At 41.0% G+C, this 14028-nt stretch overlaps 1 protein-coding gene across 1 annotated transcript in view; it reads right to left on the bottom strand.

Moving 5' to 3' along the window:
• The window catches only part of blvra (biliverdin reductase A), a 37870-nt gene that overhangs the window by 17891 nt on the left and 5951 nt on the right, over positions 1-14028 (bottom strand). The window contains exon 2 of the mRNA XM_043691008.1: positions 372-491. Coding sequence (XP_043546943.1) covers positions 372-491 — 120 coding nt within the window. The remainder of the gene's footprint in view (positions 1-371; positions 492-14028) is intronic.

Raw genomic sequence — 14028 nt, 5'->3', positions numbered from 1 at the left:
GGATTCAGGATGGAGCCTCTTTCATGGACAATGCTTCAATTCTACTGATGTTGTTCCAAGAAACACACACCCTCAACTCTGCCACTATTTAACTTTTGAGAATTTTTTGGGGAAAAATGGTTGTTAGTTTGTGAAATGACTGCATCGAAGTATTTGACCTGTACCATGACCCTCTATCTCAGTATATAATACAATTCTGTCCAAGCCCTTGGTAATTGTGTCAGTTGTGATAAGAAAAAAAGCACGTATAATATTGATTTTTCTTCCTCTTCCAGATATTGAATCACATGCAATGCATTTCCTGTATTCATAGAAAACTGATTAGGCTTATAACTGCTGTGCACGTTTAAAAGCTGCTTTGTTTATCATACCTCACGTAATCCTCATGAAACTGATTCTCCAAACTGATGATGGCAGCTTTTATTTCATCACTCTGTAGAGCTTCCTCCAGTGTAATCTGTTTCACTTGCTGTATGTTGCCTAAAGTCCGCCTGCCAATTTGAAGAAATAAGCTCAGCAATACATTTAAGACAGCAATATAATAAAGAGTGCTTCAACACTGCACTGACTTTATGGCTCAGTGATGGAGGCTGCCAACAGCCCAGGCGACTCAATGTTGAGTTCTCCAATTTCAAATAACCTCTCTTCTCATCCTCCGACTGCCTTCCCAGCCCATCCCCCTCCCTTCCACTGCTCCCTGCCATTAACTGGATTCATTCCTCCCATTGACCAACCAGGTCACACTCTCTACCTGTCTTCACCTATCCCCATTTCACCACCCTGCCCCTGCCCCTGCCACCCACTTTATCTGCAGCTCCCCCTACACCCATCCCCAGGTCTGAAGAACAGATACACCTGAAACGTTGACTTCTCCACCTTCTGAAGCTGCCTGGTTTGCTATGTTCTTCCAGCCTCCTGCCTGTTTGTTTTTTCATTTCCTGAAAAAGCAACTTCTCACCCTACTTGAAGCAGCTGGCCAAACAGAGGCCACCTCAGAGGCTAATGCTGCTGGCTATACAATACCACCAAAGCTCAGGAGCAGCAAACAATGTAGGTGACTTTGCAGGAGAATAATTGCGGGTGGCAGCATAGATGAGGGGTATTAGGGAAGTTGTAAGCAAGGGCAGGGAGTGGTTTTCAGCATACAAACTCAAGTCCTATCCACTTCTGATCATATCCAGACTAGAGAAGATTGAGGCTTTCCCCTCAGACCCAGCAGATAGACCACTCCATTTTATGGAATCACAGAAGTTTACACTATAGGAGACCATTCAACCCATTATGTCTGTACTGGTTCATGAAATAGCTACCAACTAGTCCTGCTCTCCAGCCCTATCTCCATAGCCCTTGAACTTCATCACTTTTAAATTAATATCCAATTCTCTTTTGAAACAACGCTGAGTAAAGCAGTTTTTCTTCATCTCATTCCTAGCTCTCTCGCTGACAATCTTGAAATTGTGACTCCTAGTTACTGATATAGGGACAAACATAGTGGAAAGAGAATATTGTATTTTACCCTGTCAAAATTCTTAATCTTCACTGCTCCAAGGAGAATAAGCCCAATCTCTCTGATCTTTTCTTGTACCTAATATCCTTACTTCCTGGTATTATTCTAGTACACCTTTTTTGAACTCCAGGGCTTTAGCATCCTTCCTTAAGTAAGGTGCCTAGAACTGAACACAATATTCCAAATTTATGCATCAGAATGTCTGCCATTATTTCACCTGCCAGGAACCAAAAAAACAGAAAGCATAAGAACAAGACCTTTGGCAAGGTTGTCACGATTGTTAAGACAACATGCCCAAGACACATGATGCCTTTCTAAACTAAAAACCTTTTGACTCTACGCGTATCCCTTTATTTTCTGCCTATTAATGTATCTGTCGAGATGCCTCTTAAATGTTGGCATTGTATCTACCTCCAGCATCTTCTGTGGCAGTGTATTCCAGACACTGAGCACCCTTTATGAAAAAAACTTTGCCTCTCCAATCTCCTTTAACCTTACCTCCTTTTACGTTAATCCTATATCCCCTAGTAAATGATATTTTTACCCTGGGAAAAAGACTCCCACTCTGTATAGTCATTGTTAATTGATCACTTAAGGGCCTTCATTGATGGCTGGTCAGGAAAGGCGAGCTTGGGCCTTTGTGCCCACAAGTTAATTTCTATGGTACAGAGAACCTTTCTGATTGTTGTGGTTCTGTTCGCCGAGCTGGGAATTTGTGTTGCAGACATTTCGTCCCCTGTCTAGGTGACATCCTCAGTGCTTGGGAGCCTCCTGTGAAGCGCTTCTGTGATGTTTCCCCCGGCATTTATAGTGGTTTGTTTCTGCCGCTTCCGGTTGTTAGTTCCAGCTGTCCGTTGCAGTGGTTGGTATATTGGGTCCAGGTCGATGTCCTTATTGATTGAATTTGTGGATGAGTGCCATGCCTCTAGGAATTCCCTGGCTGTTCTCTGTTTGGCTTGTCCTATAATAGTAGTGTTATCCCAGTCGAACTCATGTTGCTTGTCAGTTGCGTGTGTGGCTACTAAGGATAGCTGGTCGTGTCGTTTCGTGGCTAGTTGGTGGCCACGAAACGACGAAACGACACGACCAGCTATCCTTAGTAGCCACACATGCAACTGACAAGCAACATGAGTTCGACTGGGACAACACTACTATTATAGGACAAGCCAAACAGAGAACAGCCAGGGAATTCCTAGAGGCATGGCACTCATCCACAGATTCAATCAATAAGGACATCGACCTGGACCCAATATACCAACCACTGCAACGGACAGCTGGAACTAACAACCGGAAGCGGCAGAAACAAACCACTATAAATGCCAGGGGAAACATCACAGAAGCGCTTCACAGGAGGGTCCCAAGCACTGAGGATGTCACCTAGACAGGGGACGAAACGTCTGCAACACAAATTCCCAGCTCGGTGAACAGAACCACAACAACGAGCACACGAGCTACAAATCTTCTCCCAAACTTTGAACCTTTCTGATTCCAACCCGATTATTTTCCCCTTCCACCAGCTTCCTTGCCACTTCTTGGGAGGGAATAATTCCATCCAGGGATTAGAAATCAGTACTCTAAATGGTAGGGTGTAACTAGTGGTGTCCCAAAACCATCTGGGTTGGGGCCTCAACTATTCATTGTGAGATTATGGGATAAAATGCCATGTTTTTGAGTGTGTTGATGAGACAAAGGTGTCATTGTGTGAAGTGTAGATAGAAGCATGAAATGACAAAGAGAGATTCTGAGAAAATCTGCATCAAATTGATTTCAATGTTGGTGAGTGTATAACCTTACATTTATCTATGATGGAATTAAATTTATAATTCTATGCAAACGTTAATACCTCTGCAATCTGTTGCTCCAAATTGAATATACTCCCACAGAGTTTCTAGATTCTGTTTTTAGTTTTTAAGTCTAGATCATGAATATAAATTGTGAACAATTATTCCAGCACTTATCCTCATAGAATATCATCCATTAGATTTTCCCACTCTGAATAACTACCCATTCTTCCTGCTCTCAGTTTTGAAGCCAACTAGCTTTCCATTCTGCTATTTCTCCAATTATCACATATTCTCTGACCTAAACTTTTAGTGGCAGTTATCTTGGTGCAGAACCAATGGACTGAAGGGTTTTTTTTTCATTGATTAGATTAGATTCCCTACAGCATGGAAACAGGCCCTTCGGTCCAACCAGTCCACACCAACCCTCTGAAGTGTAACCCACCCAGACCCATTTCCCTCTGACTAATGCACCTAAAACTATGGGCAATTTAGCATGGCCAATTCACCTAACCTGCACATCTTTGGACTGTGGGAGGAAACCAGACCACGCGGAGGAAACCCACACAGACACGGGGAGTATGTGCAAACTCCACACAGACAGTCGCCCGAGGCTGGAATCCAACCTGGGACCCTGGTGCTGAGAGGCAACAATGCTAACCACTGAGCCACCATGCCGCCATAGATTCACTATATGAATCTATGAATCTATAATTGATTAGTCTATTATATGGCACTACATGAAAGGCACGAAAATAGAGATAAATTAATAGCTACTACATGATTCTTGTCTACTCTTTCTGTTAAATGACCAAAAATTTAACAGGATTGGTGAACGCTGCCTGTTCTTTATGGATACTAATGATGTAATGCGAAAACCACAGTAAGATTTTCTATATTATTTGGGATAAACACAATAATTAATTATCTATTTGATCATGGTTCGTCAAATTTGTACAGTGATACAAGATGGAGTAAGCGGCCCTTTCCTAAGGTTCTTGTGTCCTTCTCTCCAAATGCCGTAAAAGAGCCTTGCACAATGTGCAGTCCACTACATAAATGAAAGCAAACTATTCCACTAGGCCTGCTTGAAGGGAACTTAGAATAAACAAGTGACTGACTAAAGATGAATGGAATAAAATCAATTTTTAAAGCAAAAGAAGCTGAATTCTATTTTTGGACAATTTGATTCTAATTTGGACATTATAACATGATGCTGGCATAGCTGTAACATCATTGGGCTAGTAACTTAGATGTTCATGCACTTTTTTGGGACATGGGTTCAAATCCCCAGCATTGTAGCTGGTGAAATTTAAATTCAATTAACAGAAAGGAAAAAACATTGACGTGAAAGTTCATCTCAGCAATGGTAACTATGAAGCTATCAGTGATTGTCCCTTCTGGTTCACTTTAGGGAAGGAAAATTGTCATCCTTTCCTGTGACTCTACACCACCTATGGTCAACTTCTAATTACTGTCTGAAATAGCCTCTCAGTTCGAGAGCAATGGTTGCTGAACTTGCCAGCATTCCCCACATCTCATAAACAATTACATTATCAGAGGTGCAATAAGTCAGAAACATGTCTGAAACAGCTGGAGTGAAATCAGATTCACTAATGAGTTTCATTTCCAGCCCATGTAGCTGTTACTTTTCTCATCAGCACAGGGCAGTGTTTATTTCACTGATGACTAAACTTGGATAAGTCTGCACTCTTTTGCTTTCAGTTCGAAATTTGTTTATTCATTCTTCTTGATTCTGAGTCTGTGGCTTATAGGGTAACAGCTTGTAGGCTACATTTGCTCATTATTTGAAAGAGCTCAGGATGACTCATGGCATGTATTTCCATTAGGCCTTTTAATGAAACTATGTAGACAGCGAGTTGGAACAGTTCAACTCCTTTAAGGAAGTTCCCTCCTAAAAGGGAATTACACCAGGAGTGCCCTTCTAACGTAATAATACGAAACATTACAGAAGAATGGTATGTAGAAAAGTACATTCAGTACTTACAGTTTATATCTAATGTAGAAATATGGAGTTTTGTTGACATTAGCAAGGTTAACACGTGAATAGGCAAATGCTCAAGAAAATTGCATGAATGTGCACAATGTTAAATTGCACAATAAAAATTAAACCAAATGTGGTAATAAAAGAATTATTCCCAAAAGGAGCGGCATGGTAGCTCAGTGGTTAGCACTGTTTCCTCACAGTTCCAGGGATCCAGGTTTGATTCCATCCTCGGGTGACTATCTGTGTGGACTTTGCACATTCTCCCTCTGTCCTCTCACAGTCCAACGATGTGTACATCAGGTGAATTGGCTATGTTAAATTGCCCATAGTGTCCGGGCGGTGTGTAGGTTAGGTGGATTAGCCATGGGAAATGCAGGGTTACAGGGGGTGGAGATGGGCGGAGTGCTCTTTGGAAGGTCAGGATTCTATGATTCTGTGAATAGGTGCTTTCTGAAAATGATGGCTATAGCTTGAAATTGTCGAATCTAGAAGGCTGTTAAGTACTTAATTAAAGAAGTGTTTCTCATTTTTAAAAAAATATGTGCTTTAGTCTCAGAGGCAAGAGCCCTCTTATGACTCATTTGTAGTATCCCTATCTCTGGACTGTGAGGCCTGGGTTCAAGTCCCATTTGCTCCAGAGGTGTGCAGGTTAGCTAGAAAAATAAGTTGAATTTAAATAATAGCTGAAGTAGGAAGGGCCCTCATGTCGCAGTGGAAGCATTCCATGTTCAAGTCCCACCTGCTCTACAGGTGTGTAATAAGTAGATGGTGTCATAAAGAAGGCAAATGGCAAGCTTGCCTTTATTGTTTGGGGAATTGAGTACAAAAGTCAGAATGTCTTGTTGCAGCTTTATAAGACTTTGGTTAGGCTTGTATTTTATTCAATTCTGGTTGCCACATTACAGGATGTGGGCTTTGGAGAGGGTGCAAAAGAGGTTTACCAGGATGTCACCTGGATTAGAAGGTAAGAGCTACAACAAAAGGCTAGAAAAACTTGGGCTGTTTTCTCTAGAGTGGTGGAAGCGGAGGGGAAACTTGACAGAAATCTATAAAATGATGAGATACATAGATTGGGTTGATGGTCAGAATCTTTTTCCCATAGTTGAAATGTATAATTCTAAGGGGCATGCATTTAAGGTGGGAGTGGAAAGTTTAAAGGAGATATGAGGGGCAAGATTTTTTTACACAAAGAGTGGGAAGAGTCTGAAACGCACTGCTAGTGGTGGTGATGGAGAAAGATGCAATAGGGGTGTTTATGAGACTTTTAGATAAACACATGAATATGCAAGGAATGGAGGGAAATGGACCAAGGGCAGGCAGAAGGAATTAGTTTAATTTGGTGTCATGTTTGGCACAACATCGTGCACCGAAGGGCCTGTTTCTGTGCTGTACTTCTATGTTCTAAGTAATGGGTTCATTAGAAACAAAAGTAGGTTAGTGTTAGAGGCCAAGGATAAAGACGTTAAGAACGTGAGTCACTGACACTTGCTTGAGACTCATCATTTCTTTAATTACTTGTCCCATTACCAGGCATTTTTGTTTTGCACCATCCTCTCTTTGGTCAGTTAATCCTTCCTGCCTTCTCCTTAGTTGCAGACCTTCCATTTATTCTTTCCTCACATCAGCTTTTTTCCTCTGTTATTACTTGTGTAAAACCTATTACATCTCTAATTGTTTCCAGTTCTGAGGAAAGATAATCAACCTGAAATGTTTTTCTCTGAAATATGAAGTATTTCCAGCATTTTTGGATACAATTTAAATCACTGTCTTATACACCTTGGCTTAATGAGCTTTGTACAAATGCCTGTTTCCTATCTGATTCTTCCGATGAAATCTATTGCTGCTGTAACACAATGGTGTTTTAGAAATATAGTATTGAATAATTTTTCAAGAATTAATAATTTTGACTTGATCAAGCAAGTGAGGAATTAAATCATATTGTAAATAAGTCTGTAAGGATAAAAGCTGTATAGTCCAGGTCGAAAGTAAGTTTTTTTTGCTGTTTCATGGCTCTGACTGATGCAAACTTAGACTAACTATTGTGAAAATGTTATGAGGTAACATTCTTACTCAAAGACAAGCTTGGTACTAACATATTTTAGTTTTGTAATAAAGTAAGTAACAGGCCAACAGATATATGTATCTATGAGTATATATACATATAAGTATATACATAATAGTGGAATTAGGCTCCATATTGTGTTTTGTACGCTTCTAGTTATTTTGATCTTCTTAGATGTATCATTTGGCATATTTAGGAAGATAGCTAATCACCAAGTGGCAATGCTGCATACTGTAAGCAGACACACTAATAGCTCATTGGTGCTACATTATCTCACTAAAGATCTTGGAGTTGGGAAACTAACCTATTACAAAACGGGAGATCATCCAAAGCGGTTATTAAAGAATGAATCAATAGACAGTAGGACCCAAAATCAGTAAGATGACCATTTGTTTTAAGAAATGAATCAGGAATTGGGCACATTTATTTAGCTAATCCAAGTTTAACTATAAACAGTCTGTGTTCTGTTTATGCATCTAATAAGCCAATTGGAGTTTGACCTTGCTTGTCAGGGTTCCTTAGGCTTGGGTTTTAGTGGGTTGATGCACAGAAAGGAAAATTGAAGGTAGAAGAGCAACTTCAGGCAAACAAAAACAGAACAAGGGACCTGTGCCCAGCTAATCAGTGTTGCAAAATGGTGTCCTAAAATAGACTGACTGAAAATCATTGCTTTTAGGAAAGTATTATTTCTTTTGTTGTGATGAACTTAATAAATTATGTAAATCCAGGGAAAACATCTTTTTTTGGAAGCAAGATTAGTAAATTTGAGATTACTTCTGTCAGCTCAGTATATAATTGTAATTTACATAGATCTTACAATTAAAGTGTGCCTCAAAGTCCTATGGAACGGCATCTCTGATGTAGTTACATGAACTTTTAGTAAACCCACATACAAGATTTTGGATATAACTTTATTAACTATTCACAAAGTTTGTTCAGGGACTGTTTGGAAATTTCTATAGTGTAAAATTGTAGCTCATAAAAACATCACTTCTCTTTGTAAATCAAATATGTACTTATTAATGGAACACTCCTGTTAATTCACTGAACTTAGCAGTATGACATTCCTGATGAAGAGCTTATTGCCCGAAACATCGACTCTCCTGCTCTTCGGATGCTGCCTGACCTGCTGTATTTTTCTAGTGCCACACTTTTTGTGTATGCCTGTTTTTCCAACTGAATGGAATAGTTGAAACCAAATTAAGTATAAGCTTTCCCATATATCTGGTGATTTGCAATCATCAAAAATATAACATATAAATTTACATTATTAACTCAAAATATAATTCCACAAAATGCTTACGTATTGTGGATGGTTTTGTCATTATGTGCAATTCAAAATTGTAATTTATTGTGAATGGTTTGCAATTTGCAGGCACTATTGTATTATCATCATGGCGGCATGGTGGCTCAGTGGTTAGCACTGCTGTCTCACAGAGCAAGGGGCCTGGGTTCGATTCCACACTTGGGCGACTGTCTTTGTGGAGTTTGCACGTTCTCCCAGTGTCTGCGAGAGTTGCTGCTGGGTGGTCCGGTTTCCTCCCACAGTCCAAAGATGTGCAGGTTATGTGGATTGACCACGCTAAATTGCCCACAGTGTTCAGGGATGCTTAGATAAGGTGTATTAGCCACAGGAAATGCAAACTTATATTGTAGGGGGATGAATCTGGGTGGGATGCTCTTCAGAGGGTCAATGTGGACTTGTCGGGCCAAATGGCCTATTTCCACACTGTGGGAATTCCATGGTTATATCTTAATGAATCTGCAACAACTTTTACTCACTATGGTGACTATTTCTCTCAGTTGCCACTGATCTGTTACAGTAAGTCAGGTCTTTGTAAGTGCTGCATTTCTGAGGATACAGTGGGGCAGAGAGGAAGAACATTTAATGCGTAGTATTAGGAGAACCTTGTCTCACAATGGACAGTATTCCAGACTGTTACACCACTATCTCAAAAGAATGTACAGAAAGAACAAGGCAAAGTTAATATCCGTGGCAACACTTTATCCTTGTGTAATTAACAGATCATTGATAGCCCTCTCAATTCAGTTAGACATTGTCAGATTAGACCTCATTCCAGCTTCTGAGCAGTTGAGATGCAATACTAAGGTAGTTCTGTTTTCTATGATGAATTATTAAAGTAAGACCACAACTGCTTCTTTAGATGGGTGCAAAAGATCATACGGCACAGAACAGTATTGAAGTTATTAAACATTCACTCATGGTACATGGGTGTTGCTGGCTGACTAGCATTTATTGCCCATTCCTGGTTGCCCTTCAGAAGGTAACAATAATAAGCTCCCTACTTGAACCTTCAGAACCTTGCGCAATCAATGTTCTATCCGTAGACTCACAAGAAAGGAAATTCCAGACTTTTGACCTGATATCACTGAAGGAATGGAAATGGTGGGTGGTGAGTGACTTAGCAGCGAACATGCAGATGGTGGTGCTCCCATGTCTCTGCTGCTTTTCCGTGTATACCCAGATGGTAGTGGTCATGAGATTGGAAGTGCTGCCTAAGGAGCCTTGATGAATTTCTACAATGCATTTGTAAATGGTACACACTGCTGCTCCTGAGCATTGGTGGTAGTGGGAGTGGATATTTGTGGATGTGATGCCAATCAAACAAGCTGCTAGAAGCTAGATATGTCAAGCTTCTTGAGTGTTGTTGGAGCTGCATTCATCCTAACTCGTGGGGAGTATTCCATCATACTCTGACCTGTGCCTTGCAGGGGGTGAACAGACTTTGGGGAGGTAGAAAGTGAGCTGTTCACTGCAGGATCCCAAGCCTCTGACCTCCTCTTGTAGTCATCTTATACATATGGCTAGGAGAAAGTGAGGACTGCAGATGCTGGAGTACCAGAGTTGAAAAATGTGGTGCAGGAAAAACACAGCAGGCCAGGCAGCATCCGAGAAGCAGGAGAATCGACATTTCACGAAGAAGGGCTTATGCTCGAAACGTCGATTCTCCTGCTCCTCTTATACATGTGGCTTGTCTAGTTCAGTTACTGATCAATGTTAACCCCATGATGTGTTCAAAATGGGGAGTGGTAACACCATTGAATGTCAAGGAATGATGGTTAGATTCTCTCTTGATCGAGGTAGTCATTGCCCAGCATTTGTGAGGTGCAAATATTACTTGCCACGGTTCAGTACAAGCCTGAATATTTTCCAGGTCTTGCTGCATTTGGGTATGGACTGTTTCAGTATCTGAGGAGTCACAAATGGTGCTGAACACTGTGAGCATCCCCACTTCTGAATTTATGATGGAGGGAAGGTTGTTGTGGAAGCAGTTGAAACGTTCTGGCAATTGATACAAATTAGTGGTTCACTAGGCCACTTCAAAGGGCATTTAAGAATCCACCACATTGCTGAGGGGATAGAATCACGTGTAGGTCAGACCAGGTAAAGACAAGAGATTACCTTGCCTGAAGGTTATTAGTGAACTACATGGGCTTTTCCAACAATCAACAACAGTTTCATGGTCATCATTAGACTTTTCCATTAAAAGAAGAAATCTGGAATTAAACCAAATTTGACATCAACTATTATGGTGGGATTCAAAATCAGATCTCCAGAACATTACTTGGATCTCTGGATTACTAATCTAGAGATGAAACCACTATGTCATTGCTTTCACCAAAGGGAGTTTAGAATAAGGGTCATTCTCTCAGTGTTCGAGCCAATAGTTATCTCACAACCATTATCATCAAAACAGATGAAATGCTCTTTTATCTTACTGTTGCCATTCAACCTTGCTGCGTGTACATTGACCACTGCATTACCAACAAAACAGTGAAAATATACTGTAAAATGAATTTCGGGACATTCCAAGGTCATATGCTATAATAATATAAGTTTCTTTGCTTATTCAGTCATATAATAGTGTGCAACTGGGGTAACAGTTACAAGGACAGTTTATAAAATTCTTTAGTTATTTTGAAGGAAATCAACATCAATTTAATGCACACGATTAGGAAGTGATGATGAATTACATAAAAGCTGGAACATTTTTGATAACAATATTGTTAGAATAGAAGCTCTCATGTGTGAAGGAGGCAGTCATGGTATGTTTGAATTTCATGTAAAATGTAAAGTACCAAAATAGATGCCCATTATCCAGTTTGCCTGATTTCAAAGGAATTCGATATTCCCTCATTTTACACATGATCCGGAATGTGAAATATTTAGGTAAAAAAGTTGGGCTTAAGCACTGGCAACTCTCATAGTGCTGCTTCAGTCATCACCTTGAAAGTGAACCTAGTTTGAAATAAGTCAGTGATTTCAGGTTTCCTTGCTCCTAATTAACTGAGTGTTCATTTTTGACAGATTTGAAACACTTGGAAATGAATATGCTATCTTACACTATAATACAGTTCAGAAGTTAATAATTGAGAAAAAAACGCAGCTCCAACAACACTTGCCTGCAATGAGGCTGACTCATATCCCCAGAAGTAGCCTTTTAATTTGCCATCCTTCAGGTTAGCAATTCAATTTAGTACAGTAGGTGAGGTATAGTTGCAATTGGTTTGATCAGAAGATCAGCAAAGCTGAAGTGGCCATAAGCCAGCTAAGTGAGATAGGTGCTTTGTTAATAAGTTAATGCTACTGAACTGTATTGAGTTTCACTCAATGGGATCATTTCATATGGTCTCTGGGTGAAGAAACAGTTAGTCTTGCACATGTTTCTAATGGAAATTGATATGACATTCCTAGCTTCTTGTATTTTTAATTATTCCTAACCAGTTAATTGTATGTTTTGGTATTAGACAATTAAATACATCTTGTTAGGCAAGACAAATGTCTCCTCTTCTTACAATTCTATCATTGATGAAGGATAGATCATTATAAGTACAGATCACCACCCTCTGTGTGAAAAAGTTGCCCCTTAGATCTCTCTTGAATTTTTCCCCCCTCACCCTAAACCTATGCCCTCTCATTCTGGACTGCCCCACCCCAGGGAAAAGATCTTGTGTATTTGCCCTACCATGCCCCTCATGATGTTATAAACCTCTATAAGGTCACCCCTTAGCCTGCAATGCTCCAGGGAAAACAGCCCCAGCTTATTCAACCTCTCCCTCAAGCTCAAATCCTCTAACCCTGGCAACATCCTTAGACTCAGTATAGTAAAGTCACCACAGTCCCAGAGGGCTGCTCTCTCATGAGAGAGAGAGAGACAGACATCTGGTGGTTGGTTCAACCTGATGGTCACCATGTGTCAGAAAAGGGATGAAGTTGAGAACACAGATCTTCATGGTAGCATTAGCTGGTATGAAACACATGTGACCACATTCGCCCCATGTCTGCATGGGTTTCCTCCCACAGTCAAAAGATGTGCAAATTAGGTGGACTGGCAATGATAAATTGTGTGTAGTGTCTAGAATGTGTAGGCTAAGTTGGTTAGCCATGGTAAATGTGGAATAGAGTGGGAGGTGGGGTCCTCTTCAGATGGTCATTGCAGGCTGAATGGCCTCTTTCCAAACTGTAGGGATTCTATGATTCATGAAGTTAGTTGTTGGGGAGAGAGCGTGGAGAAGTCACTATGCCACCAGCAAAACACTGATGGCCTTACAAAATTGCTCTAATAAGCATTTCATCATTTAAAATCAGTCGACCACCTCTCTGTGGCAGGAGAGTAATCCTGACACTGGTTTCTCCTATTTTCTTAGCACCTCACTCCCCATAGCCAGTAAAATTCTGCCCTGTGTGCTAGCAAGGCATAGTCTCTCTATAGGAGTTGGAAAGTCATGTTGCGGCTGTATAGGACAATGGTAGACCACATTTGGAATACTGAGAGAGATTCTGGTCTCCCTCCCATTGGAAGGATGTTGTGAAACTTGAAAGGGTTCAGAAAAGATTTACAAGAATGATGCCAGTGTTAGAGGATTTGAGCTACAGGGAGAGGTTGAATAAGCTGGGGCTGTTTTCCCTGGAGTGTTGCAGGCTAAGGGGTGACCTTATAGAGGTTTATAACATCATGAGGGGCATGGTAGGGCAAATACACAAGATCTTTTCCATGGGGTGGGGCAGTCCAGAATGAGAGAGCATAGGTTTAGGGTGAGGGGGGAAAAATTCAAGAGAGACCTAAGGGGCAACTTTTTCACACAGAGGGTGGTGCGTGTATGGAATGAGCTGCCAGAGGAAGTGGTAAAGGCTGGTACAATTACAACATTTAAAAGGCATCTGGATAGGTATATGAACAGGAAGGGTTCAGAGGAATATGGGCTAAGTGCTGGCAAATGCGACTAGATTAGGTTAGGATATCTGATCGGCATGGACGAGTTGGACCAAAGGGTCTGTTTCCGTACTGTACATGTCTCTGGCTCTATGACTCTCCATAGGTGTTGTTTGACCTCTGTTTACAGTTAGGAGAAAGTGAGGACTGCAGATGCTGGTGATCAGAGCTGAAAAATGTGTTGCTGGAAAAGCGCAGCAGGTCAGGCAGCATCCAAGGAGCAGGAGAATTGACGTTTCGGGTATAAGCCCTTCTTCAGGAATGAGGAGGGTGTGCCAAGCAGGCCAAGATAAAAGGTAGGGAGGAGGGACTTGGGGGAGGGGGGTTGGGAATGAGATAGGTGGAAAGAGGTTAAGATGAGGGTGATAGGCCGGAGAGGTCGGGAAGAAGATTGCAGGTCAAGAAGGTGGTGCTGAGTCCGAGGGTTGGGACTG

This window comes from Chiloscyllium plagiosum, chromosome 5 (genome assembly GCF_004010195.1).
Source record: "Chiloscyllium plagiosum isolate BGI_BamShark_2017 chromosome 5, ASM401019v2, whole genome shotgun sequence".
Classification (NCBI taxonomy): domain Eukaryota; kingdom Metazoa; phylum Chordata; class Chondrichthyes; order Orectolobiformes; family Hemiscylliidae; genus Chiloscyllium; species Chiloscyllium plagiosum.
The sequence above is the reverse complement of the archived record's forward strand: the minus strand, read 5'-3'. Positions and strand labels throughout refer to the sequence as shown.